We start from the raw sequence: 27,272 nt of genomic DNA, 5'->3' as shown, positions 1-27,272 counted from the left end.
CCAGCCAGGAGTCGGTGACCACCCGTAGGCACTGCTGGCAGTGGTGTCAGCAGCAGGGTGGCGAGCTGCAACTGCCCACAGGCATCAGTGACAGTGTTGCCGGTGCCTTTTTTGCAGGGGGTGCACTGCTATGCTTGGGGGTGCATGTGCACCCGCATGCATCCCCTACACGTCACCCCTGCAGATGGAGATGGGAGGATCCAAAAAGAGGATGCGTCTGGGAAAACCTGGATGTATGGTAACCCTAGCCTGGAGTGCCACAAGTGCTGGGAGCTCCATTGCCCTTTCATCCAGGTATCAATGCATTCTGTGCTCCAAGCACTTGTATCCTGCTTGGCTCCCCTGAGGATGGAGTGGGGTGAGTAGAGCTGAAGGTGGCTGCATCCTCTATTTCTAACCTGTGGCTGGAGAGCTTGCCATGGCATGCATTTACAAAAATTTTAGAGTGGGGACACGGATGCATGAGATGCTGTGGGCGCTTTAATTAGAGTGGCTCCAAGAGTCGCTCTAATTAAAGCATTCCCACCACCCCCAGAGCATGTGTAAAAATACCTCTAGGGTAATAGAAATATTTTTGGAGGCACTCGGGTACAAAAACTCTTTAGACACATAGAGTCCATAGGAACAAGAGATATATATTTTTTGTAATATAGCCTGAAAACTAGTAGTAGTCTTCAGGAACACATACTCTTGAATATTGACCACTATAATCATATTTAAACTAAGTGAGGTAACTTGGACATAGAAGATCCAGAATTATTTGCTTTTTATAGGCTATAAAAGGAATATATCTAGGTCTGCTTCTCACCCCCTTCCCCTGTGAATTAAAATACATATTTTAAAAACCATCTCTTTTCTGTTAACACAAGACATCACTCTTCAAAAGACTGTCTGGTTTGAATATAATCAGTCTTTACTATGATATCATATGGGGTGGGGGGTGGGGGGGGAAATAATCCCTTCTCTTAGTTGTAAATGCACAAAGACTTTTCTGAAGACATTATCCTCACTCCACTCTTTATCTTCTTAGTAACTTAAGAGCAAGTAAGGTATTGGTCTTCTAGTCCAGTTTATTAGAGTAGACCAGGGCAATTACAGATTGCTACAGCAACTAGAAATACAAGATAAAATTATATATATATTCATTAAAATCCTCTAAAAATAAACATGGCATATAGCTTTATATTATAATCATTTAGGTTACTGTAATGACCTGCTTGAAAAGCTTTTATACATCAAAATTACTTGCACTGGCTCAGCTCTTGGGTACTCAGTTACTAAATTTATGACTTCCTTGAATTAACCATAATCAGACTGACTAAATGCAAGAGAAATAACTTATTAACAAGTTATTGAGAAAAGATTTAGTCTATTAGTCGAGATATTTTTTGCTGTCATTACAACAACATTGGCAGCATGGGAAATAAATCTTAACACCAAAAATAGCAGCAGAATTCTTTCATGATTTTTATGTTTTACTATTAATTTTTCCTTACTAGAAGTATTTCCTTTACAAAGGATTTTCCCCCTAGCATGCCTTTGGATTTTTTAAATGTAAAAGATTAACTCTACAAAGGGCTTACAGTCCTGAAGTACTTACTGTGGTGTATGGTTTTAGCTCCCATTTTAAAGCATTTCCTATGTCTTCCCTCCTCCTCTTATTGCTGAAGGGGATAATGTTCTCAAGAGCACTATACAGATTAGTGCTTTCACTGTAGCAGATGAAGAAACAGCCTTTGCTTTAAGTAGTGTATTTCCTAGATAAAATATGAAAGGAGGGATAGTTAGTATTTTATTCTTCAGGTTGAGAACCTTAGTTAGACTTGTGTTCCCTACAGATTTAACTTGTTAAAACATAATCATGTTTGCTATTAGTAGTATATAGGGTATACATCACGTCAAACTGACAAGCCCCGCCCACTGACAGGTGCCCTGTCCCCGGCCCTGCCCTAGCCCTAGCCCTAGCCCTACCCCACCCCCTAGGCATGCCCCCCTGCCTGCCATCTTGCGGTCAGAAGTCCCGCCCCTAACCCCTGACCTTTGCCACTGGAAACTCCACCCCTGAAATCCCAGGCAGCCATGTTGGTGGCCATCTTGGCCGCCATGTTGCATCCTAGAACACCCTGTTCCCATCACATGGCCTGTTACATCAGAACAGTTGCTCCTTAACCGGGAAACTCCTCCACCCGATAACACCGCTGAGCCAATAGGGGGGCAAGTATAGGGGTGGAGAGTGGGACCTAGGCTGGAAGTCCCTGGCCTGCCTCTTGTCTAAATCCTGTTGGGAAAACCCTCTGACCCAGGCCGCATGTTTTCTGAGACCATGCTAATACAGGCAGAAGCAAATATGGATTTTTACGCTTTGGAAGCCTCAGGCACTGTTCAGAACACTCTCAGCAGCACTGTGGGTGAGATCTCAGTGATTGAGACAGATTCCCGGACTCCCAAAACAGATCTGGGGACTGTGGTAGACCCCCAACAGACTGCATCAGAGCCACAGGCAGAGAGCCTGGGAGTGGCAGACAACCTAAACCCCAAAGACTCTGCTGAGGTAACTAGCCTAGAATTATTTTGGAGGGGGCGGCTTTCTATGGTAACAGGGTGGGCCTGTGTTAACTTTTTCATCTCTTTGTAGGTAGGTGATGTCTTGATAGAGAACTTCCAAAACGTACGTGTTGGTGGACCTATGAGAATAAAGGTCTCGTGTGTGAACTGGTTTTGTTCAAGTCTAGAAGAGAGGGGTTCAAGACAAGACTGAAGATGCATGTATCAGTTTTGTCTGAGTCCCCAGAGCCCTGTGGAGCAGGGGTATGAACCTGTGGAGGTTATGGAGTATCCTACCTGTTCAGAGAAGGGTTTTCTGTGCATCTAAAAGAGAATAGTTCAAGACATGGCTGAATAACCCTGTATGTGCTGCTTTTCACTAATAAATCTTGTTTTGCCATGTAACCGCCGGGCCTCAAACATCTTACCTCGGGCTTCCTTGCTCTGAGGATTTACTGGTATCCGGCTTGCCGTCGCAGGTGGCCTTCGGGGAGGTCTTTCCACGCGCTGCAGTCTGCCCTTTCTTGCCTGCCACGACTTCAATCTTTCAGTGGGTGGGGCTTCATGTAGCGCGGTTACCCTCGTCAGGTACCTGTGTCATAGATGTCTTCTGCGAGGCTCCTCCTCCCCTGCACCTCACCCTTACCCAACCCGGCGGATCTTGGGTATTCCTGTGGGTGCTTGAGTACTCCCTCAGGCACGCAAATAACGAGCTCACCCCTCGCTCTACCTCCCTGCTGATGCGCACTCAGCCCCTTCTGACCCGGGGTAACACAAAAGAAAACCTTTCAAACTCAACTAAGACTCAATGTGCCTAATGAGAGGCATAACCCCGCCCCTATTAGGCTCCCTAGCGGAGCCCATAGCCTTGCTGCCCTGCTGCTTAACAACTGGGTCACACGCTCATGGCTCGGTTCAATAGCCCTCTCTTTCTGTACCAGATACCCGCCACTCGTTGCCCGGTATCTCCCAGTGTAGCCCTCTCTCTGGGTCTTCCCTGGCCTGCAGCCCTCTCTCTGGGTCTTCCCTGGCCTGCAGCCCTCTCTCCGGGTCTTCCCTGGCCTGCAGCCCTCTCTCCGGGTCTTCCCTGGACCGCAGCCCTCTCTCTGGGTCTTCCTCGGTCCGCTGACCCCTCCACGCCGCCAAGGCTCTTACCACTCTCTCCTCCGGCTCACCTGCCGCTGTCATGCTGTCCTCGGGCATTGGTTCGTCTCCGGGCTCCTTTAACTCTCTGTAACGAACGCTGGCAGTCGGCTCCAGCGTTCCACACCTCCAGCTGACTCCACCAGCCAGGCTCCCTCCCGGCAGCCACATGCGCGCCCTGCTCCTCTCCGCCGCCGGCTCTTTTATCGCCACCAGCTGGCGATTAGGAGTGATGTCACCCGCCAACCGCAGGTGACTTAAGGCGTTGTCCAGGCCATGCGTGGGCTTCTCCGGCTGTCCCTGCTCTTCCTCGCATCCTGCAGTGAGTAAGTTATTTTTTTTCTTTTCTTTTCCCTCCATTCCGCCCTCTTGTCTCTGGCTCTGGAGCTCCCTCCATGAGCTCGGGAGTCTCCCCGGTCTTTCTTTGCCTGTGACATGCCACTATTTAAATTTGTCGTCTGGCCTTTAAATCCTCCATAAGTGTGTTGGTGAGGTGGGTACCACAGCTACCAGGCATGTCTACAGGGGGGTCTTTGTTAAAGGAAATTTATTACACTCCTGGGGCAGCTAGTAGTTTTGGTGGGGTGAACTCGCTTTTTGAAGCAGCCAAAAGGCAGAATAAGAATCTGGATAGAAGCCAGGTAACTGCCTGGCTTTCAGATCAGGATGTTTACACCCTACACAAACCAGCAAGAAGACATTTTAAAAGAAACAAGATTATTGTTTCAGATGTGGATGCACAATGGCAGGCAGATCTGGTGGATACACAACAGTTCTCCAAACACAACAGTGGTTTTAAGTACATCTTAACAGTGATAGACATATTATCCAAGCATGCCTGGGCCTTGAGTCTAAAAGACAAATCGGCGTGTGAAATATCCACGGGCTTTAAAAGCATTTTCTCAATGGGTCGCATGCCTGAAAAACTACAGACTGACCAGGGCAAAGAATTTTTAAATAAGCCTTTAAGCAAACTGCTAAAAGGGTATAATGTCCACCATTTTTTTACAAATAATGAAGTGAAAGCAGCAGTTGTAGAAAGGTTTAATAGAACATTAAAATCAAAGATGTGGAAGTATTTTACAGCCCACAACACCTTTCACTACATTAATGTGTTACCAGAGTTTCTAAAGAGCTATAACCACAGCTTTCACAGAACTATCTGAGCCAGGCCTGTTGATATGAACGCCTCAAGCTTTCCCCGAGTGTGAAAAACAGTGCACGGAGACTACTTTAAAACAAAAACAGCAACACCCCTGCTCAGAAAAGAAGACCACGTGAGGGTGTCTAGAACCAAAGGGAGATTTGAAAAAGGTTTTGAACAAACATTCACTGATTAAATTTTCATAGTGGATGAAGTCATTAAGCGAGTGCAGACCCTCCTCTACTGCCTAAAAGATTACAAAGATGAGCCAATCGAGGGTTCTTTTTATCCTGAAGAATTACAGATAGTGAACCCAAAACAGGACAAAGTTTGCAGGATTGAAAAAGTCCTAGCAGAGAAAGAAAAGGGGAGAAAGAAACAGTTACTTGTGAAATGGTTAGGGTGGCCAGCTAAATTTAATAGCTGGGTAGAAGCCTCCCAAACCTGTAACATTTAGAATAAAAGACAAGGCATTACTACTGCTGAAAGAGCAAGATGAGTGACGGTGGTTTTTACATCACTTTACCCAGTAATGTCTGCGCCAAGGTTTTTCCGCAGGACACCAGCTCGAACTTTACCATACAGCTGCTTAAACCTCTGGATCTTTTGAGGAAATGGGAGGTAGGGTTAGCAGAAATACAGTACACGCACAGCTGGAACAACATCAACGAAGACACCCTTTTTGAAATCTTTTCTGAAGATAAAAAATGAGGGTATGTCCTGCACCCAGGATATTATTCATCCATCACAGAGTTGTTGGATCTTATGAATGATATCATTGCCAGTCACCCTACCCTGCCTGAATTAGTTATGTTCTATGATCAGGTGAGCAGAAAAATTAGACTGAAAGCCAGCGATAACTCTTATGCTTTTGCTATTGGTGGTGAACTAGCCTATATTTTGGGGTTACTACCCGGGTCCACTGTTAGAAAAAACCCGTCGTGGTAAACACACGCAGCAAACTTTAGGTCAGGTCAGCAGAAGCTTGGTTTATTAGAGAATGCATTCTGGACAGACTCATACACAATTGGAGAATTGTGAAGAGGTCTGACCCTGTACAACAGGTGAGGCGAGTTCATATAGAAAATATGACATCATAAGCATAGCAACGACATATACCAATCAGCATTTGCTATGACTTTGTTAGTAATGCGCATGTCTTCAATTTATTTTTGTTAGCATCAATTTATCTTTGTTAGCAGATTTTAAGGGTCTTCTGACTTGTAACCTCAGGGGTCACTTCCCTTTTTGGGCAGACTCAGCAGGCTGGTTTGTGGTTAGTTTTGTGCTAAGTTTTTGTTTTTTACAAGACTAGGACAGGATGGTCCTAGTCTTGTGTTAGTCTGGAGGTTTTGGGTCATGTCCTTTTGACTTCCCCATAGCCTAAGCTGAATACATGGGTTTTTTTGCACCCTTACATATAATGGAGATTCAACTTCATTTTTCCCTTCTTCCACACCCCTTTACAGCAGATATTACTGGAGGATTCAATTCATTGTATCTCTACACGGACATTGTTGAACATCAGCTTGTTGGGGACTTTTCGGTTCCCTTGCTACACTGAGTACCCACCCGTGGAAAAAAGAGTTTGTCACTATCACATATGACAAGCCACATTATGTCCCCATGAGTCAGCACCACATTGACACAATCAGCATTGAAATAAAGACGGATCAGAATAGACACGTCTCATTTCGTTTTGGCAAGGTGATTGTTAAGCTCCACCTGTGTCCCTGAAGAACTTTGGTGTTTTGAATTAAGAAAAAGCACAATGGTGGTGGTAAAAAATTATGGGGATCCAGCCTTGTACAGAAATTATTACAAAATTCAAGCTGGGTATGGTCTCCCTGGTTATCAGGGGATGCCCGTGATGTATGGGGCTGGTGTGGGGAGCATATTTTGCAGTCTGTTTAGAAAAGCCATCCCTCTTCTGAAAAGGGGCCTGGAGATTATTAAACCCCATGTTAAGAACACTGCTCAAAACATAGCCCAGGATGTGATTGGCCACGTCTCCCAAGCTGTTCTGGATAAGGTGGGCCGGTCAACAAATCAGGGCAGGTCTGGTCTTGTGTATATTAAAAAAAAGGAGCCTTAAAAGAAAGAGAGCTGCATCATGTCCCCGGTATACAGGCCCATGCCAACCCCTTAAAAGAACGAAGCTAAGGCATCAGGTCAGACAGAAACAAAAGACCAAGAAGCAGCTGTCTGGGAGGAAGAAGGGGCACTCTCCTGGATGAAAAAGAAATATATTTTAACTGCCATGGCTTTTGTTCATGTCGGATCCGAAGAGTGTACCAAATCTGAGCTGGATTTGTTTCAAATAGCCCCCACACAGACCAGCATTGAGAAAAGTCTGTACATTGAGACCTCCCCCACTCTCAGCTATTACAGAGTCGGCCCCCTTTGACTTTTTCATTGTTGGGAATGGCGAAGATTATATGGATTTGAACAACACGTTGCTGTACCTTTGTTACAAGATTGTAAGAGGTGATGGAACCGATCTTGATGATGGGGCTGCAGTAGGGCTAGTGAATTACCCCTTAGCCTCTATTTTCAGCCAGCTGGATGTCACTCTGGGAGATCATCTCATAAGCCAGAGCAACAACTGTTACCCTTACAGAGCCTTCGTTGAATCGGTGCTCAACTACAGTGATGACACACTCACCACTCTGTTTTCGGCTGGTCTGAAAGACAAAGACACCCCCGGACAACATGAAGTGGTCGCCCTGGATGGTGATAACCACGGGTTTAGGAGATGGGCAAGCCTGACTGCTGGGAGCAGAAAGGTAGAGCTGCTAGGCCACCTCCACAGCAATTTGTTTTTTCAAGAAAAACTTTTGTTGAATGGCATGGATGTGAAAATTAAATTGACTCGCAGTAAAGACGCCTTCTGTTTGATGGGCATCCTGGCGGTTGGACAGTGTAAACTACAAATCATGCGTGCCTCACTTTTTGTGAAGAAAGTGAAGGTGGCTCCAGGTGTTCAGTTGGGTTACGCAGAGACCTTGCTTACAGCCAATGCTAAATACCCTATAGACCGCTGTCGCAGAGCATTGAGGTGCCCTGCTCCTAAAGAGGGGAAAACTGCTAGGGAAAGAGCCCTAGCAGGGAATAAGGAGCCCAGCTGTTGGTTGCCAGGGCAACTGGAGGGATCAAGAGGTCACACCTGTCAGTGGTCAGCTGATTGAAAGGGGCAGGACCTGGCTCCTTTATAAACCTAGGAGCTGAAGCCAGAGGCAGTTCCCTGCCAGCAGCAGAGGAGGAAGGAGATCTCTGCGATGGAAGAGAGGGAAAGCCTGACTGAAGGGGCAGCCTCTGACATGGCTGAGTGATGGAGTATTCCCTGGTAGGCTGGACTGTTGTTATGGCCGGGTGGCTTCCATTTATGTTATAGCCTAGGGGCTTGTGGTTGTGTTACTGTTTATCACCGGTGGTTTGGGTGAGGCTATTAGGGATTGGAGGAGGCCTTATAGGGGACTCACAGCAGAGTGTGGGGACCCAGTGCTAGTGAGGGCGCAGCATTTGGGGTGCGCAGACCCCAGCCCCAGAGAAGACGGCAGTATTGTGGAGAAGCCCCAGAGAAGACGGCAGCATTGTGGAGAAGCCCCAGTGCAGGCATGGTGAGCCCCGGAGAAGGGGGCAGCATTGTGGTGAGCCCAGAGAAAGGGCAGCCTTTATTGAGAAGCTCCAGTGCAGGCACGGTGAGCCCCGGAGAGGAGGCAGCATTACTGAGAAGCCCCAGAGAAGGGGTAGTTGCTGAGAAGCCCCAGTGTGGGTGCAGAGGCCCCAGAGAGGGGGCAGCATTACTGAGGAGGCCCAGTGTGGGCATGGTGAGCCCAGAGAGGGCGTAACATTACTGAGGAGCCCCAGAGAGGGGGTAGCATTACTGAGAAGCCCCAGTGCAGGCATGGTGAGCCCCGGAGAGGGGTGGACACTACTGAGAAGCCCTAGTGTGGGTGTGGTGAGCCCAGAGAGGGTGCAACATTACTGAGGAGCACCAGAGTGGGGGCAGCATTACTGAGGAGCACCAGAGCGGGCGCAGTGAGCCCCGGAAAGGGGGCGGCACTACTGAGGAGCCCCAGAGAGGGGGGCATTGCTGAGAAGCCCCAGTGTGGGCGTGGTGAGCTCAGAGAGGGTGCAACATTACTGAGAAGCCCCAGAGAGGGGGCAGCCTTACCAAGAAGCCCCTATGCGGGTGCAGTGAGGCCCTGAGAGAGGGCGGCATTACTGAGAAGGCCCCAGTGGAGGGCAGCATTACTGAGAAGGCCCTGGAGAGAGGGCATGGAGAGAGACAGGGCTACGGAGAGCCCGAGTGCCAGAGAGGGCGTGGAGACAGAGAGAGAGAGACAAAACAACGTCTGTTACACCTGCGAGGATTGGGGCGTGGTACAGGGGTGGTAGGAGCCACGCATAGCCCATAAGGCTGGGGTGTACGGAACACCCGAGACAAGAGAACCGTGGCCAAGAAGACAGAAGGTAGCCTCCCTATCGAAAGATATAAAATCAAAGTCGTGGCAGGCGAGAATTGGAGGGTGCGAGTCGGCAGCTTGGCACGGTAAAGGAGGTGGCAGGGGAGAGCACAGTGACCCTGACCGCCCTCTTGTTACAACCGCACAGGTCTGAATGTGTTTAGCAGCCCTGCTGGCAGTCGGGTCAGTAATTGGGAGAATCTGTTTCTGGGACAGTGGCCCAAGCTCGTTGTTATAGGGTTTGTGGATAACGACGCCTTTAGTGGGAACTATTCTAAGAACTCCTTCAATGTTAAACATTACAATATTAATTTTGTTGCCCTGTATGTTGATGGAGAACAAATCCCAGCAAAACTGCTACAACCTGATTTTGAGAATGGTAACTGTGTGAGAGAATATATGCAGCTAGTACAGACTGCTGGTAAACATATGAAAGACCGTTCCCTATTGATCAACCATGAGCAGTTTGCCCAGGGGTACACCTTGTTTGCCTTTGACCTGTCTCCTGACTAGGAATGTGCTGACTATTATTCCTTGATTAAAACCGGGAACCTGAGAGCAGAAATATGCTTTGCAGGGGCTTTGCCCATCACTATCAACATGATCGTGTATGGGGTCTTTGACAATGTTATGGAGATAAACCAGAGGAGAAACGTGCTGTTTGACTACATGTGAAGATGGACAGTGAACAGCTCTGCAGAGCTTTATCTGCAGACCCTTACACCAAAAAGACTTTTTTAGATGTATTCCCCTGTGACTGGCTCCCTAAGGCTCAGCTGTCTCAAAGACCTCTGAGCCTGGTGCTCAATATGCACCCGCATAACCAACCTGGAGAACACTGGCTGGCCGTTTACCCGGCAGACAGGAACCACGGAGAGTTTTTTGATTTGTACGGTCACCCCCCAAGCAGTGTTCTGTTTCCTCAAATAAAAATGCTACCAGTAATGCTTTTCAGATGAAACAATTACAAGACCCCATCTCTTTTGCCTATGGATACCACTGTGTGTTTTTCGTTCACCACTGGAACAAGGGGTTGTCATTTGAGCACATTTTAAAGTTGTATTCTGATGATTTAGTACAAAATGACTGCATGGTGATGCAGTTTGTAAATAGTAAATACAAGTCTTTCCACGTGTCTGGACCTGCCGAAAACCTGTTTCAACATGCCCAGACATGCATCTCTTGCAGTGACTTCCACAAAAATTTTATTTAAATAAAGCACCCCCCACTCTCTGGTGGGTTTTTTTTTTAAAAAGAAAAAATGTGTATGTACTTTTCTTTTACACCATATCACATTAAAAAACACATTGTAGACAAAATTTGGAAGCAGTGTAGAATAGTTTATTGCCAGTGTAAAACTTTACATGCTAATCCACTTGCTTTTAGAGACAACCTTTTCCTTCTTTGGTGATGGTGTTTCTTGGCCTGCAGCAGAAGTTTTCAGGTGTTCCAAATGAGCCCAATTTGTGGTATTGTCCATAAGAGAAGATGGTACATTCAGGTCTGCCAGGGCTTTCATAAAGATGTCCCAGCCTTTAGGCAGCTGTTTACTAGAACCGGCATGAGTTTGGAGGGCCCCCCCGGACTAAGTCAAACATGTTAGAACCCCTGATGAGTGTTCCTTTGTATACAACCCCCCCCCTTGATCATCCCAAGAAGAAATATGTTTGTGCTGACTCAGTTTGCTGAGCAACACTTTAGCATTTTTCCTGTATTGGATGGGCACGTTATCCAACACTTCCTGAACAGTGGGGGCAGGTTTTGTTGGTGTATCCAGGGGCTTTGCCATTTCTAAGGTGTTCTGTTCTGGCATAAACAGGGTTAATTTCCCTTTATCCAGATCACCTTGCTTCACATGCACCAGGTATTTTTGAAGCACAGAGGCATACAGTTTAGCTTTATCATATTCTGTTAAACCTGGCCTTTGGAGAATGTCCCTCATTTCAGCAACCCATAAATGGGTTGCCTCGATTCTGATATTTACCTGAGGTAGTGGAGAAGTCCTTAATTGCTCCAGCTAGCGGCTGGGCACCAGGTACATTTTTTCCGCCTACTCCATCACTGCTTAGTCAAAAGTCCCGTGATCAGAGGGATGGAAAACTTAACAGGGGGCCAATAAATCCCCCAGACTGTTTCACCAGCTGTTTCTTTTTTTTTGAGAAGAGAGTCTTTTGTTACTTAAGTTTTTTATGATTCTGAGTCTCCTTTTCAGTACCTGGATTTGGTGGGGCTTCAAAGGGATGTTTCCTTTTAGAGTGTTCAGAGCAATTTCTGAAATGGCAGCTACTAAATCCTCAGAGTCTGAGCAGAGTATAGCTTTCCTCTGTTGGGGGGAGGATTGAACAAGCAGTTTTAAGAGAGCCAAATTTCTCTTCACACAGTTAAACATGTTTCCTTCTGCAGGCTCAGGAGCTAAAAAAGACCCTGCTGCTACATCATCTCTTTTTATTTCCACCCACCACTTTTTTCAAAGTGTAAACCACCACATGGTCAGGAGGGAAAAGCCCGGTTCTTAATCTAAAAGCCTCGGGGGTAGAAGTGTTTAAGACTATCGCCAGATACCCATAAAGTTTTTTTTAGTGGCATCCTCAAAAGCTTCTAGAAAGAATTGGGTCTTGCCTGGGTACATCTGTCTTGCCAGAGATACCACCTGCAGCTTATCCCTGGCGTTTTTAAACAGAACTATGTATTTTGTTTTGAGGGTGATGGTGTGGCTCCTTTTCCCTTGGCAGAAAACATTCTGAACTATATTCATGATGCTAAGGTCCTATAAAGTACATATGTGGTAAAGGCTTTCTCTATTTCACCACTCTCACAAGCAGAGTCCATCAAGTCATCCACCACAACCATATTTACTTTATTTGGGGGAAACAAGCAGTCGTCATTAAGACTCTGTGGCACCCCCTCCACAAATTTGATAAAAAGGTATTTACAAAGTAATTCTTTATACAAAGGTTGCCAACAGCTATAACACCACATGATATTCTCAGGCATAGGAGACAACAAACTATCAGCGTTATCTAGCAGGTTTTTTATAAAGTAACTTTTGCCACAGTTGCTAGGCCCTGCAAGAATCACAGAAAAGGGATGCTTCCAATGCATATCCATATTCAAAAACCGTGGGGGTGGGACTTGATGCTTTCTGCGAGGACCCTTTTATCATAAACGACTTTCCGTGTTTTCTTAATAATCTTGGTTTCAATCATCCAGTGTTGTTTATTCCTGGCAATTGAATTCAGTTTTACTGCAATGGTTTTAGGGATGTCTCTGGCATGGTTTGCCCCGTAATCAAGAACCAGGTCTTTCAAGCTCTCAAAATTGACTTTTTCACAGTTGGCTACATTCAGGGTAATCCCCTTGACTTTTAAGCAGACCTTTCCTCCCGACAGCTTATACTCGTAGGTTTTGGGGCTTGCTGACACAAACTCTGTGATATGCTCATCTGGCAGGATCTCTCTTGTGAAGTTGCCTAAATAATCACTGAGTGGGGGGTTCTGGTCTCCCTCATGGCTCATGAATATCACAGAGTCTGTATCATGGTATAGACACTGGTCTTGCAGGCTGTCTAACAACTCATACAGCTCTAAACGTGCATATGCTGTAGTGAAGCATGCTATGAAGATGTTAGTGTTGCCTGACAATGTGTAACGCTCTTTGGCGTGCTTCCAAGACACGCAGGCCGTCTCATCATCGATAAAAAAGCTCCCCATCTGATTGTAACAAAATCCTCCACTCATGCTCCCAAATGGTCCTGACGGTAAACCCCACTCTCTTAAGGTAATCGGCCTTGTGCTGAGTCTGATCATTCAGAAACCCATAAGTTGTCCCTGTCAAAGGGTTCCACTCATTTTCATTGTAGCAGGTGACACAGCCATAGAAAAAACAACCATTAAATTCAAAGGCTGTGGGTTTCCCATCAATGATGGCATAGACATCTAAAAAATAGCCCCCCACCTGAAATTCCCCGCCCTGTAAGGTGTGCTGAATTTGAATATTTTCTTTTTCAGAGAGATACATAAGCCACTGGATAGTGGGGGGTGAAAATCTCTTTGTCTGTGGTAGTTGTCTGGGGGAAGTAGTGCAATGGTCTGGTCTTTCACATAGTGCAAGCCAACTGCACGAGAATTTGTGGTGGTCAGCACAAAAGCAGGTTATGTTGAAGGACGTAGGCTTGTTTGAAGATCTCATAAAGGTTAACGTCCATATAGTTAGGCATAAGGAGAAAACGGGGTGGAGTTTCTTTAAAACACACAGCACGCCCCAGTACCCAAACACCTATTTCCTTATGTTGCACAATGAGTGTTATTATGGGGTTCTGGATGTGAAAAAGGGTTTGGGGGCAAGAAATTATTGCAATCTTTGTCAGGCATTATACAGCCATAGCCACACATGCAGGTTCTGGTGCTGTCTCTGTCTGACCCCAGACTGCGCAGATAATGTGGGTGAGGCACAGAGGTGTCCTAACTGTAAACTGGTCTGTCAGTTGTCAGGGTGCTTAGTGAGAGACAGTTCTGGCTTCTCAGAAAAGGGTTGACTGTTTGTCTAAAACATTGTGCTATGAATGTAAATCTTATGTAGACAAAAACCATGAATGTAAGGGGAGGCAATGCAAACAGTGCCATGGGCAGATCAAGGGTGTAGACAAGCACCAGTGTTTTATGCCCCAGATTACTAAACCTGAAATAGGGGAGGGTTACATTTTTTATGATTTTGAATGTATGCAGGAGACTGGGATGCACGTACTGACTTACATTTTTGCAATGGAGTTAGCTCTAGAAACCCCCTGGAAGGGTAAGACCCAAGAGACAGAGCAGATTTGGGAATTTAAGGGTGAAGAATGCCTCTCAGACTTTATTAAGGTCTTTATCAATAAAAAGTATCAGGGCTACACATTCATAGCTCACAATGCCAAGGGCTATGACAGCTACTTCATTGTTAAACAACTATTAAAAGAAAAAAAAAAAATGGCCGTGAATCTCATCACCCAGGGAGGTAAACTCATGTGCATAGAAGTCACCAGCCTGGATATCTGTTTCATAGATTCTTTAAACTTTCTGCCTATGAAACTTAGCAAACTCCCCCAGGCCATGAGTTTTGAAGAACACAAAGGTCATTTCCCACATTTTTTTAATACGTGGGAAAATCAGAATTGTGTGGGGCCTCTCCCTGAAGCAGAGGACTATGGGGTTGAAAGCATGATGCCTAGCGAGAGAGAGCAATTTTTAGATTGGTACCGGGACAACCGTGATAAGCCCTTTGATATACAAAAAGAGCTGGCCTATTACTGTCAGGGGGATGTAAAAATTTTGAAGGAGGTCTGTCGCCTCTATAGGAATGAGATCATAAAAATGACTTGGCGGGTAGAGATGGTGAAAAAGGAGGGTAAACTAAAACGTGTAAATCTCTGCATAGACCCTTTCCAATATATCATGCTGACTTCTGTGTGCATGGCCATGTACAGATTTATGTTTTTGAAAGACCTGCTCTCTGGCTCCACAGGCTTGGGGAGGTTTGGGGCAATTGTGGGGTTCTCAGTAGGGGATCTCTTATTTCTTCTCATTATGTGCTTAGCCTTTTCCACCCTCATCTTTAAACAGGCCCTTACTTTTTGACCTGCAAGCTACTTGTTCTCAGGTTTATCAGGGCCTCCCCTTTTATGATGCATACCATGCCTAATGTCAGGACCATACAGCCCACCTCCCCTCTGTACAACATGTGCCCTTTTGGTTGCAGAATAATCATGATCTTTCAAGGCTCTATGGGTGCCAGCAACCCCCCAAAGTCTTCTCTTTTCCCTTGAGAAATAATCATGATCCTTCAAGCACATGGGGAGAACCTCCTCAGGTTTCTCTAAAGTGTGTGAGTAATCAGTCTTGTGTTTCTTATTCACAGACCCCAAAACAGCAGCTTTGGAACTGTGAATGGTTGTGTTTTCACACATGGCTCTCTCAGGGTTTGGTGGTGCATTTTCCTCTGAGGAACCATGTGGTCTTTTCTTTTTTTTACCATGTCCTTCTGCTCTGGTTTGGGTGGTGTCTGGTCCGTGGGGTTTCTGATCCTCAGGGTGGGTGTTACTGTGGTTTTCAGTGAGTGCTGCTAGAGGCCTTCGAACTGGCACGTGTTCCTCTGGTGTTTCTGGAACATTGTCTCTCTCTTGGGCGGTCTTGCATGACATCACTTGGGAAATATAACACTGACATCTCAGCATCAACAATCCACTTCCAAGATGAACACACACTCTGTCCCTAACCCTTAACCTATCTCCTAACCCTAAAACACACACATGCTGACCCTCAGCCCTATCCCCAAAACACACACAGTTTTAAAAGCTACAAGGCTGAACACCCATGCTTTAAAAGACCCATAGCAAAATTAACCCCACCACCCCGAAAACACTTAAAGAGTTTCAAAAGCTTGATTTCAGAAAAATTTACCTTTCACTACAGGATAAAGACATGATGGGACATGCTTGCTCTGGTTTTCCATTCTTCAAGGAGGGTTTTCTGCTTGGGGTAAACAGTTACAAAATGATGTTCTGACATAAGCCTCATACTAACACATCCCAAATATCTCTATGTATAGAGAGTTAAAAATGGTTATGTACATACCACCACTGTCTTGTTCTGACCCCTCTGAAGTTTTTCTGGTGTAAAGTTGGGCTGTTTCTGCTGTAATGAAGACCCCCCCCCCCCCCCCCCCGGAAACAGTAAGTAAAAGATACTATAATGAAGTAAATGAAGCATTAACAAAAAAAGATATATAAAACATATGAGTACATACCTAGATCCTGTCTGGGAACAGTTCTGGAATCCTGAGGAAAGGGGTGTTTTCTGCCCTTCTCAGGGTTATATCCTGATGATTTCTAATTTTAATATGTATAAGGCTTCTCTCATGGATTGGCAGGTCATCGTCAAGGACTGCCCAGGATATTGCATCCTGGTCTTTAATTTGTCCCTGTAGACACCCCTTGTGGTGGAGGATGGCCCTGGTTTTTGCATCCTGCCCTTTGATTCGTTTCTGTAGGCCCATTGTGACGGATTCAACACCTATTCAATTTTGGGTGGTACACACCTTGCCAGTCCCCATCGTAAGACTCTTCGGTGTGAAAGCAGCAACTGATAGAATCAAAACTGTTGAATTTTGAGTCAGTTTTTGAACCAGTTTTTTTTGTAAGGTTCTTAGGTGTGAAGACAACACCTTGTTGCAGCCATCAAGTTACAGCTCTCCTGTATGGCTCCATAGATTTTTCTTTAGGCCTGTTCCAACATGTCCTTAGCTGTGACCCCTTATAACCAACCACCCTCTATACCATTCCTTAAAGAATGACATCTGTAAGAATGTGTTTCTAATAAGATTTATTTTCATCAGCCTCTGTACAAAATTTACACCTTTTGCTATTTTTATACCATATCCTGGCTACGTTGTTCTCTGGAGCAGGAATTTATAATTTCTTGTTCCAATTAAATGTTCAATGTAGGGTACCAAAGGTTTATCCTTCTTGTGAATAACACCATGTAAAACAGCATGTGGGTCTCCAACCAGGTGAATATGATTTATAATTGCCATGCCCTGAGCTAAATGTTTCTCAGTGAGGCATAGACAATCCATAGAGTACCCTAATGCCATTACAGCATTTAGAATACTCTCCCCATACATAGTTCAATACAAAGTTCCCGAATTGTCTGGTTTATATCCTCATCTGTCCTGTCCAGACATTCGTGGCTTCCTTGACCTGGTGCATTTAGGAGGCAACCCCTGTATATTTCAAAAAGTCTCTCTCTCAAACAGTATTTCAGTATAACAGTGTAACAACAAACATGTACAAGAGATTACATGAGCCTTCTATAATTCCGCAGTAAGACAGGTCCAGTTCATTCAATTCCTAGTTGTCTTCTAAAGGCCACAGAACCCTCTTCTTCTGAAGCACTGGGACTCTGATTGCCATAAAAGCAGCTTCTCTTTCCAAGAACCAAGGTTATAGAGCTGCTGCTATAATGTCTTTCTGGTGTCATGAAAAAGGTTTCATCAAGCTGCAGAGGAATTTTAAAGGAGAAACTCTGGTTACCCTCCGTTTAAGGAGTCGATAGTCAATTCCTGCCCCCCTTCCTGCCACCAATACCCCACTAAAGACCCCTCCCCCCCACACACACACACCCCAGTTCCTGGCCAAGTTCAAAACACTCATCAGTGGCTCTGCCCCCCCCAGAGACATCTTCTTCTCCCTCAGCATTCAAAATGAAACACCCCTCTTCTCCAGAATCATCAGCATCTGCTCTGGGCCCTTGGCCACCAAATATCTCAGGAAACATTTGGGTTAGGGGGCTACTGTCATTAATCTCTCCCTCTTCAGAATCTGCCACTATGGTAGCGTTTTCTTGGCAGGCATCTATCCGGTCTTCGTGGTCAGGCAGGAACAAAGGGCCTTACTGGTGTGGTGTAAAAATCCATACTTGCTCCCTGTGAAGAGACGAAAGAGTTAACACAGGCCCACCCTGTTACCATAGAAAGCCACCCCCTCCAAAATAATTCTAGGCTAGTTACCCCAGCAGAGTCTTTGGGGTTTAGGTTGTCTGCCACTCCCAGGCTCTCTGCCTGTGGCTCTGATGCGGTCTGTTGGGGGTCTGCCACGGTCCCCGGATCTGTTTTGGGAGTCCAGGAATCTGTCTCAACCACTGAGATCTCACCCACAGTGCTGCTGAGAGAGGTCTGAACAGTGCCTGAGGCTTCCAAAGAGTAAAAATCCATATTTGCTTCTGCCTGTATTAGCATGGTCTCAGAAAACATGCGACTTGGTTTGGAGGGTTTTCCCAACAAGATTTAGACAAGAGGCAGGCCAGGGACTGCCAGCCTAGGTCCCACCCCCCTACCCCTATACTTGCCCCCCTATTGGCTCAGCGGTGTTATCAGGTGGAGGAGTTTCCCAGTTAAGGAGCGACTCTTCTGATGTCACAGGCCATATGATGGGAAAAGGGTGTTCTGGGATGCAACATGGTGGCCAAGATGGCCACCAACATGGCTGCCAGGGGGTTGGGCCTGGTGAGGTCACAGGCCATATGATGGGAACAGGGTGTTCTGGGATGCAACATGGCAGCCAAGATGGCCACCAACATGGCTGCCAGGGGGTTGGACCTGATGAGGTCACAGGCCATGTGATGGGAACAGGGTGTTCTGGGATGCAACATGGTGGCCAAGATGGCCACCAACATGGCTGCCAGGGGGTTCAGGGGTGGAGTTTCTGGTGGCAAAGGTCGGGGTTAGGGGCAGGACTTCTGACCACAAGATGGTTGGCAAGATGGCAGACAGAGGGACGTGTCTAGGGGGCGGGGTTGGGGTGAAGCTAGGGCGGGGCCAGGGACGGGGCCAGGGGCAGGTCAAGGGGCGGGGCACCTGTCAGTGGGTGGGGCTTGTCAGTTTGACAAGATGTGTACCCTATAAACTACTGCTATTTAACAAGATTTTTCTTTCTGTTTTATGCTTAAATTTAGACCAGATGATCTAAGTTTCAATTGACTTAGCCATAAGCAATGGGCAGGATAAACACAATTTGTCTACTGTAACAACAAAACTGTATTTAAAATTATTTAAATTAACATAACACCTAGTGTTCTGCTATGAGACAACTTTCTAGAGCAGTGGGGACTGACCTTTTTTCTGGCATGCCACAAATTAGCCCCACAACCTCTCCAGCTGCCATTCTGTTCCCCTTCGTCTAATTGATCTCCAACTCTGTTTTTGCCCCTACTCTGTCTGCCACTCTGCTGCCTGTGTCCTCCCCAGTTTGCCACATGCCACACACACAGGCTGCCTGTGCTACTTGTGCCCTATTCTAGAGAATACAAGCCCACTAGGAGTCATTAGTTTTTCTTTTCAATCCTATTTGATCAGTGCAGAACTCATTTAACAAAATTACCAGAAAGGAGAAACTGGATTAGATTCTTTTCTGATTTGACTGCTTGAAAAGCCTGAGTTTTGGGATGTTTACAAGACGGAAAAAAACGAAGAGCTTTTATTTATCACTTATTCAATTTATTTATGCACACATCAGAAGAAAACTCATGGTTTAAGAAAAGAGAAAGACCAAATGGGTAACTTATTCAAGACTGAAGATACATCTTTGGTATCTGGAATTCCAGAATGAAATGAAAATTGAAAGACAAGTAATTTAGGTTTTTGTTATGCATTTCCCAGGAAGGTTTGCTGTCTCTGGCAAGTTAAAAGAGAAGAAAAAAAGGTGTGTGTTTTTTCTTTCAGGAACATGTTCAGAAGATTTAATTAGAGTTCTGAGAAAAAAAGAATGCTTACAACTATAGGAGGAATCATACTCATACTGGTGCCCTGTTTGACATAGATGGGTTCCACCTGCTAAATATTTTACAATGCATTTAGCTGATCTGGATTAGCTCTGGAGATCGGGTAGGATCACAGTTCAAAGTGGTGTGGCTTAAGTCCTTTCTTCTGGAAAAGGGAGCAGAGGCGGCAGGGATCAAGAGAGAGCAAGAAAGCTGATTTACAGATAGGGGCTACCATAGAGCAAACATTAAGATTTAAGAGGATTCATGCTTTTTTCTCCTTCCCTAAGCTATAACAACAACAGCAACAACACAAATATATAAACTCCTACTTATCCACTCTATCTATGAATGATTCACTCAGAAAAAGGTGTGTTTATGGAAGCCCTCGTCTGTTATTTAGTTTTTTGTTAAGCTACCACTGTTAGTAGTATACCTTTATGACTGCACATCTGAAGGTAACTTTTTCTCTAAACAAAGACATGAGGCAGGACTTGGAATATACCCATTGCAATGTACCATGGTTAGTTTCAAGTGGGTTATTTGTGCATTCAATTGTACCTGCACTCTTTACAAGAATTTTTGCTATTTATTGAGTGCTTCTTCCCAAGGCATGGTCATATTTCTATATTCAGTGTGTTTGTTTCACAGGCCTAGCAATGTGTTTAGCAACATACAAATCAAAGAGGCAAACCATAGAAGATTCTCCATAGAAGTTGGAGCTGCAGATCATTCAGTAAATAATCTTATTGTATAACTGTGTGGAAGAGATAACAACAGTAGCAGGTCATGCAACTCGTGTTGATTGGCTTCAGTTTTAAATGGGGGATAGGGCCATGGGAATTTTAGGGGCCTTAATAGAAAAAAGGGGTTTAAATGGAGTGTCTGTTTCTATAATCTGTGTAAAGGGCAGTGGTCAACCTTAAAGGGACAGTATATCTGGAGATAGTGCCTAGGGCATGATTGCTCTGGCAGATTTGTGTGGCTTCACAGACCAGGTAGATTAGAGGAAGGATATGCACCCCAACATGTACTGTCAAGTGTCATCCTCCATCCTGAATGGCTGTAGGACCATGGAAACCTCCCCTTCTATGCTTCACAGTCTGTGCAACATTGAAATGTGAGGTGAGAAATGCTCCTTTAACAACACTTTTTAAAAATGTTTGGTTCCTCCTTTCCACCCATCTCCCTGTCAGATGTTTTGTGTGTGTGTGTTCAGGTACTGGTGGTATTGTAGTCTAATGAGCCACAGGTGTGCTCATTGAGATGACTGTTAGCCTATTTCAACTGAATTTGGAGAGATGCAGAAGTTATGATGCTTGTATACTACAGAAGTTTTGAAAATCTTGCTAGTTAAGCACAAAACTGACCCTGCATATTGTGTTCTTTGGGGGGGAAAAAGGCTGTTTTCAAAGACACAGTCAAAATTGAATGTGGATGGTATCTTTTGGTTTCCAAGAACTCATGGGATACTTGAAAGCGGGTTTTGGAAAATTCCCTGGCATGTAACTTGCCTTAAGACACCTAACAGGTGAGTGGTAGAACAAAAATTAAGACTCATGACTTGCCTTCCTGTTTCCTGCTTTAAGCAACAGGCAGTAGGGAAAAAGTTACGCTTTGCTAAGGACTAAGAAAAGTAGGTGTTTGCATTAGAAAGAAAAACTAGTTCTGTATTCTGATTAACTTCTAATTAATACTATGTGTCCATGAGCCTAATTCTTTGTTATCTGTGTAAAGATGTTTAGTGAGGGTTTCATGTATTACTTGTAACTATGATACTTGAGGTACAACTGAGAGTAGATTATTACATTTTGCAGGTGTATGTTTGTGAGTGGTACTGAAAATACTTATGTACTCTTATTTCCAACCTTTTTAAAATGTAATGGTTTTTCGATTCTGCTAGCATAAGCTTAAGGGCCATGAACAATTCTGATGTTGGCAATGCTGAACTTGATTGTTCAAAGGCTTAGTTTTTAGAATGGAGACAAAATGCAGTGAGAGAAAAATTATATAACAGAAAATCCAAACAAGTCAACAGAAGCAAAAATCAGTAATGAGTGGCATGTGGGGGGAACCTAAACCAAATTCTAAGCAAGGGATCATCCCAGAAATCAGTTATTTTTCCCCTATTCCCTTTTGCTAGTCAGTATCTGATAATCTTTTTTCATAGTCCTTTGTCTGAATTTCTGTACAGAGAGAGGACTTAGCCACTTTGACCCAGGGGAGATGGCTGCAATCCTGTCTCTTGTCAAAAAACACATTATTAGCTGATTATTAGATTACAGCCTTAAGTATCATAATATGCTTCCAAACAAAATTTCCTGTTGGAGAAGGTCAAGGGTTATGCAACCAGATGGCTATCTTAAGCAGGTTACTAAGAAATATTTTACTTTGTCAGTAAATGGCAAATTTCTATTTGCTTATTTTGAATTAATCAAGTCTTTCCAGCTGCTTTCTTTAATCTGATATCCAGTGCTGATATCTTAAGAATCTTAAAGCTGGATTTGATTTGATTTATAACAGGTTTTGCTATTTGATTTTGCCCTACAAAAATGCTCATTTTGATGAGTAATCCCATTTTCCCCTTATGTTCATATGTTAAGTCATTCAGTAGTGTACAAAATTAGATCAAATGATGGGTTTTGGATTCTCTCTTCTTAATTTGTTTTAAAGGTGCTTAGTGGGAAAATTTTGAGGTTCGCATATCCTTCTGTGGAAAACCTATATTTATAGCATTTGCACATAATTTGTCTTCAGTGCTCTCTAAACCAATGTAGATCAAGATAAGATACCATACCAGAACAGCATTCAACCGACTCAGTGTCAGTTGCCCTGATAAATCAAGTAGTGTGTCCTCAGTCATTTGATAATGGGTAATGACTTCTTTGCAATACTCTTGGTAGTGGTTTTGTATTAATGCAGGCCTTTGGTTTACTCTGGAATTTTCTCACCACCACCGGGTATCTGATCTGCTCTGTGTTAATTTTATTGAGTGTAAACATGATCCGTCTTGGCAAGCTTGCCAGTTCTTCCTTCAGAGGCTCCATCAGGGCTATTCATTCTTTGCATTTTGCTAGTCTTGCGGTCTGCACCTAGGGGGTCTGTTTTAAGTTTTATCTTGCCATGGAGGTGACCTTATTCTGCTAGAATGGGCCCTGCCCAGCAGTCTCCCTCCTCTCTGGCTTTGAAGATATTCTGGTGTTTGTACTTCAATCAGACCCATGGCTTAAACTGTCCTACTGCCCAGTGATTTGTCCTCTTGGATGCCAACTATTTTAATCTACAAATGGAAATGTCTCTTGTTAAGGCTTCTAACTGACCGCCTGAATCTGTCCACTGGACTCAGATGGGTTCTGTTGTACATCACCAGCATCTGGTTGCATTCTTGCAGCTAACAAGTGCTTATTACTGCATCTTAGCATTGCTGGGATTACTTGTAGCTGATGATGGTATCTAGTTAGGTCACTGATGCAATAGTTAAGTTTGAAATATGTCAGATAAATAGCTGGCTACCTTCTGCAGTGCGTGTATGCAGAGTGTCCTTGGGAACTGCATAAGTGCAGTTTCATGAGGGCTTTTCTCCTCCCATCACTCCCCGACCTCCAGAAGTTCTGCATCTCTAATTATAGCATATTTTGCTGTGTTTGTTTGTTCTATGGGACCTCTTCAGCATTGGAATGTAGAATAGTCCTGTTTTTCACATCTCTTTCACTATTTCTTATAAGCTGGGCATTTCTTATTCTCTCTCTAGTGTGGTAAGCAGTACTTGAATGATACCTGCATTTTTGGACACTTTAGAAGAGGGCACTTTTACACATCCTCTGATGCATTCTGATTAGAATGCATCAGAACGGACTCCATTAATAGAGGCATAGATGAATGCATGGGGAAATATAACTAAGTGGGACATAAACTAGGATCAGAGTATGGCACAACCACAACTCACAGATGTACAATATTCCAATAGCACCATAAAAGGTGGTGCAACTGGAAAAAGGTATCACTTCATGCATGTAAGGGTTGTTGGAGTCTGCTGGAGTGTTCTAATTAGAACACTCCAGTGCGCTGCAACATCTTGTGTATTCGGCATCTCTGCATTAAACTTGCTGTCTATCATTAAATTGCTGCTGTATGTGCCACCTGACTTGCGCCTGTGGACCTTGGAGCCACCAGGGTTCTACAGGGTCTTGAAGAACTTCTGGAACAAGGACAATTTATACCATGAGAACCCAGAAACCCTGAAAAACCACCATAAAATGCAGGAAGTGGCTAGGGCAAGGGACAGACTGTCATCTGTGGATGTGCTACCTGGTGACAGCTGCCAGACTAGGTGGGAATGTATTTTCCACAAGGACTTGCAGCAGGAACACAGGTACTTGGACTGACAAGTAACCCACCAGACACTCCCTGTGCAGGCACTGAAACAGAGGGGCAGAGATGCCTATCAAACTGCCCCAGGCAAATCTGCTGGTGGAAGGAAGAAACAATTGACCACTTCATCTGGAACTGCCCATGTGCCAGAGAAGTGTGGAGGAGAGTAGTTGTACTCCTTATTATGTTGACAGGGGTCAAGACCCTAACCAGAGAGGTAGTGCTGTTTGGACACCTGGCTAAGCAGCAAGGGGCTCTGACAACCAGCTTCAACCAGTTCTTGCTTCAGGAACACCCTGTGGAAGACCAGGAACCTGTTCATGTACAGACACACAAACCTCCCAGTTGAGGACTGCATCAGAATGGAAGTGAGTGAGCTTCAGGTGTACTACAGGAAGATGGAAAATGATGTGGGAGGACACTTGGAAGAAAAGAGACTGGCATAGACTGTTCAAAAATAAGACCTCCAAAGAACACGGTGATGACTATGAGGAAAAGGACAATGATAGATGTAGAAGGGGTGAGTAACTAGGAGAATGACAGGGGAGGAGAAAAGGCTGACAAAGATGATGTGGACTAGGGAGGGAAATGGAGGACTTGTGGAGATGGGGTAGGGAGGGAATGGAGGTGATTTTGGATGATTGTAACCATTCAAGGAGATGCCAATGGGAGCACAGGTGTACAGTGCAGTTATTGTAACAGGTATGATGATGGTGTAACTGTAAATGTGTGTTTTGGACTGTCAAGTGAATCATATTGGTAATGAGACAGGTCCATAGAGGTATGGGTGGGGAGGAGGGTGTTTATGAGTGTGTATGAGCATGAAAAAAATAGTTTGTACTCTATATAAGTAGATGTCAAAATGCTGCTTTAAAGTGTGCTTATGGAGTACCTGTGCTAAAACTTGCAGCAGTTTCAGAAAAGATAACATGCATTAATTCTAGATCAGCTAAATCTATGTGTACGGTATACAAATTACTACAGTTGTATGTAATTTCAAGGTCGGCAGTCTTTACATTTTTTCCTCAAAGCAGAATCTGATGGTAAGGAGGGGGAGGGGAAGGGGCTATAAGAGGGAAAAAGTTAGGGGGAGGTAAAGAGCAAGGGGGCTACCTGAGTCAGATATTTTTTTTGTGGTGTAGCAGTGGGATGGGGTCAAATTCAAGGTAAACCTCCAATAACTAGATCTTATTTTTGGAATAGTATAACAGCTAATTATTGGGTGTTTCATCCTATAATCAGAGCCATTTTATACTTGAACAAAAATGGTAGTTATGGTGTGTGCAGAAGCAAAACTCTAGGGAATTTTATTGCTAAAAACTTCACATCTGTGGTCTTTCAGGGGCTAGGTGGGAATTCCAAGGCTCTTGATTACTGATGAAATTTAGGCATCCAAATCTCTCCTGTCAACCTGGGCCAAAGTATCTGTTGGAGCAGGAAACTGGACAAGTCCTTGCTGTGACATGCATGAAAAACTAGTGATAAGAAGGTTCAGAAAGTCTATTTATTTAACATCAACATGCAAGGAGCTCTCTAGAGTTTCACAGAGTGCAGGTAACTTACTATAGTTTTAAAATGACTCTTGGATGCCATGGTACAATAGAATCAGTCTTTGCATTAGTTTTACTCTTTTGCATGCATCTTAAAAAAAGGAGGGGGTGGGGAGAAAATCTTTCTTAGTGTGTAGATAGTTGAACAATATTTTGGAGGATGTTCATTCATGTGGCATTTTGGAAGTTGGGGTTACTCAGCTAAGGTGAACCCAGGAATAAGGATCTCTGGAACTTCCCCTCCTGGCACCTGGGTAAAGCAGGGAAGCCCAGTCAGGGCTGGAGAGTTCTCATGTGCTCCTGCAGGAATGGCAGCAGTGGCTAAGTGATGGAGGAAGTGAGAGCTCTGTTTTGTGAGTTCCTGCTTGTTCCGCACTGGAGGATGCCTGAGGGTGGGCAGTTTAAATGGATGTGACAGGCTAGCTGGTGGTGATTTGGCCCAGGGATTTGACCTTTTCAAAAGATGATTGGAGAGCTTGGGATTCCCTTTCCTCAGCGATCAGGCCCCAGAGACTCACCCCCCGTGTCCCCTGATTGGCCCCTTGGGTCACCTTGAGGGGGATAAAAGGGGCAGTGCAGCTGACTCAGAGAAGACCAGTGAGGGACCACAAGGAAGGAATTTCAAAGAGCTGGCAAGAGCTGGGCCAGCAGTGCAGGAGCAGTTGGCCCAGAAGAGCCTGAAGGAGTGAGACCTGCAGGCAGCAGTTGGACCCTCAACAGTGCAGCATGCGGCCAGCAGGAGAGGCTCCCTGCTGGGCTCCAGGATTCCTTATGAGAGGCTGCGGCCAGCAGGAGAGTCTCCCCAGCTCCAGCAAGAATCTGGGCGGTGACCTGAGAGGTTACCAGCTCTGCTTCCAGCTTCTCCAATAAGAGGTCAGGAAGCTCAATGTGAAGCCGGGGCTCCTGGAAGGTCAAGATCCCTAGCAGCTTAGAGCAACAATAGCTCTGATGGCTGCATGGTAGAGGTTTCTGCCTACCATGTAGGAGATCTAAGTTCAAGTCTCAGGTGGGGTGATTTGAGGCGAGTGAAGTGACAGGGAAAAATCCTTGTTGCAATGGAAAGGGGTCATTGTGTTTTCCCTCTTTCCCCCACTCCAGGTACCTAGGCCCTATATTCCTTGTTAGTTGGCATTTTTATTTTGTGCCTTTTATATTTCGCCAAACAGTATTGTTTGTTCTGCTGTTTGTTTTATATTTTGTTAACCCTGTCTTTTTGTCAATGGATGAATATGTCTGTGATTCAACCTTTGTTGAATCCTGCCCCCTTGGAGTTGTGGTGTCCCCCTGGTTTATACCGGTTAAGTTCCCACTACTGTTCACTCATTAAAAGGTATATGCTTAAGTCCCCATTAGGAGGAGGAGGAGGGTCCCTACACCTCCCACAGTGCTTTTGCATCTGCTCTGATCCCTTCAATTGGAGAGGGGGTACCTCTTGGAGTACCGCCCAGGTTACATGGACATCTGGCAAGGGTAGAAGGTGGAGAGGGAGTGGCATAGAGGCATTTTGTGGAACTGCGCCACAGAGAGCAAGTTGGGTGCTGATGAGGTTGTGGAGGGGAGAACCTCCTTAGCTCAGGTGTTTGGAGGAACACCCGGCACAAAATACCCAGACCCCAGGAGAGATGGCAGGGAGAGGACATCCTGGGACCCTCGCACTGAGATGGGCGTGGAGAGGGAGGATTTAGTGTTTTGTTTGGGATCTGACCAAACCAGTGAACGGCGATGGCCTCAGAGCGTACCTAACACCGAAGAGAATTAGGTG

General features: G+C 45.0%; 1 protein-coding gene across 1 annotated transcript in view; it reads left to right on the top strand.

Annotated features, from left to right (window-relative positions):
• The first annotated feature begins 20,102 nt into the window (after positions 1-20,102).
• The window catches only part of LOC102562053 (potassium voltage-gated channel subfamily KQT member 1), an 819,206-nt gene continuing 812,036 nt past the window's right edge, over positions 20,103-27,272 (top strand). Inside the window, exons 1-2 of the mRNA XM_059726208.1 lie at positions 20,103-20,112; positions 20,922-21,120. Coding sequence (XP_059582191.1) covers positions 20,103-20,112; positions 20,922-21,120 — 209 coding nt within the window. The remainder of the gene's footprint in view (positions 20,113-20,921; positions 21,121-27,272) is intronic.

The sequence above is a fragment of the Alligator mississippiensis genome, chromosome 4 (assembly GCF_030867095.1).
Source record: "Alligator mississippiensis isolate rAllMis1 chromosome 4, rAllMis1, whole genome shotgun sequence".
In the NCBI taxonomy this organism is placed as follows: domain Eukaryota; kingdom Metazoa; phylum Chordata; order Crocodylia; family Alligatoridae; genus Alligator; species Alligator mississippiensis.
Note: the sequence above shows the minus strand (reverse complement) of the source record. Positions and strands in the feature narration are given on the sequence as shown.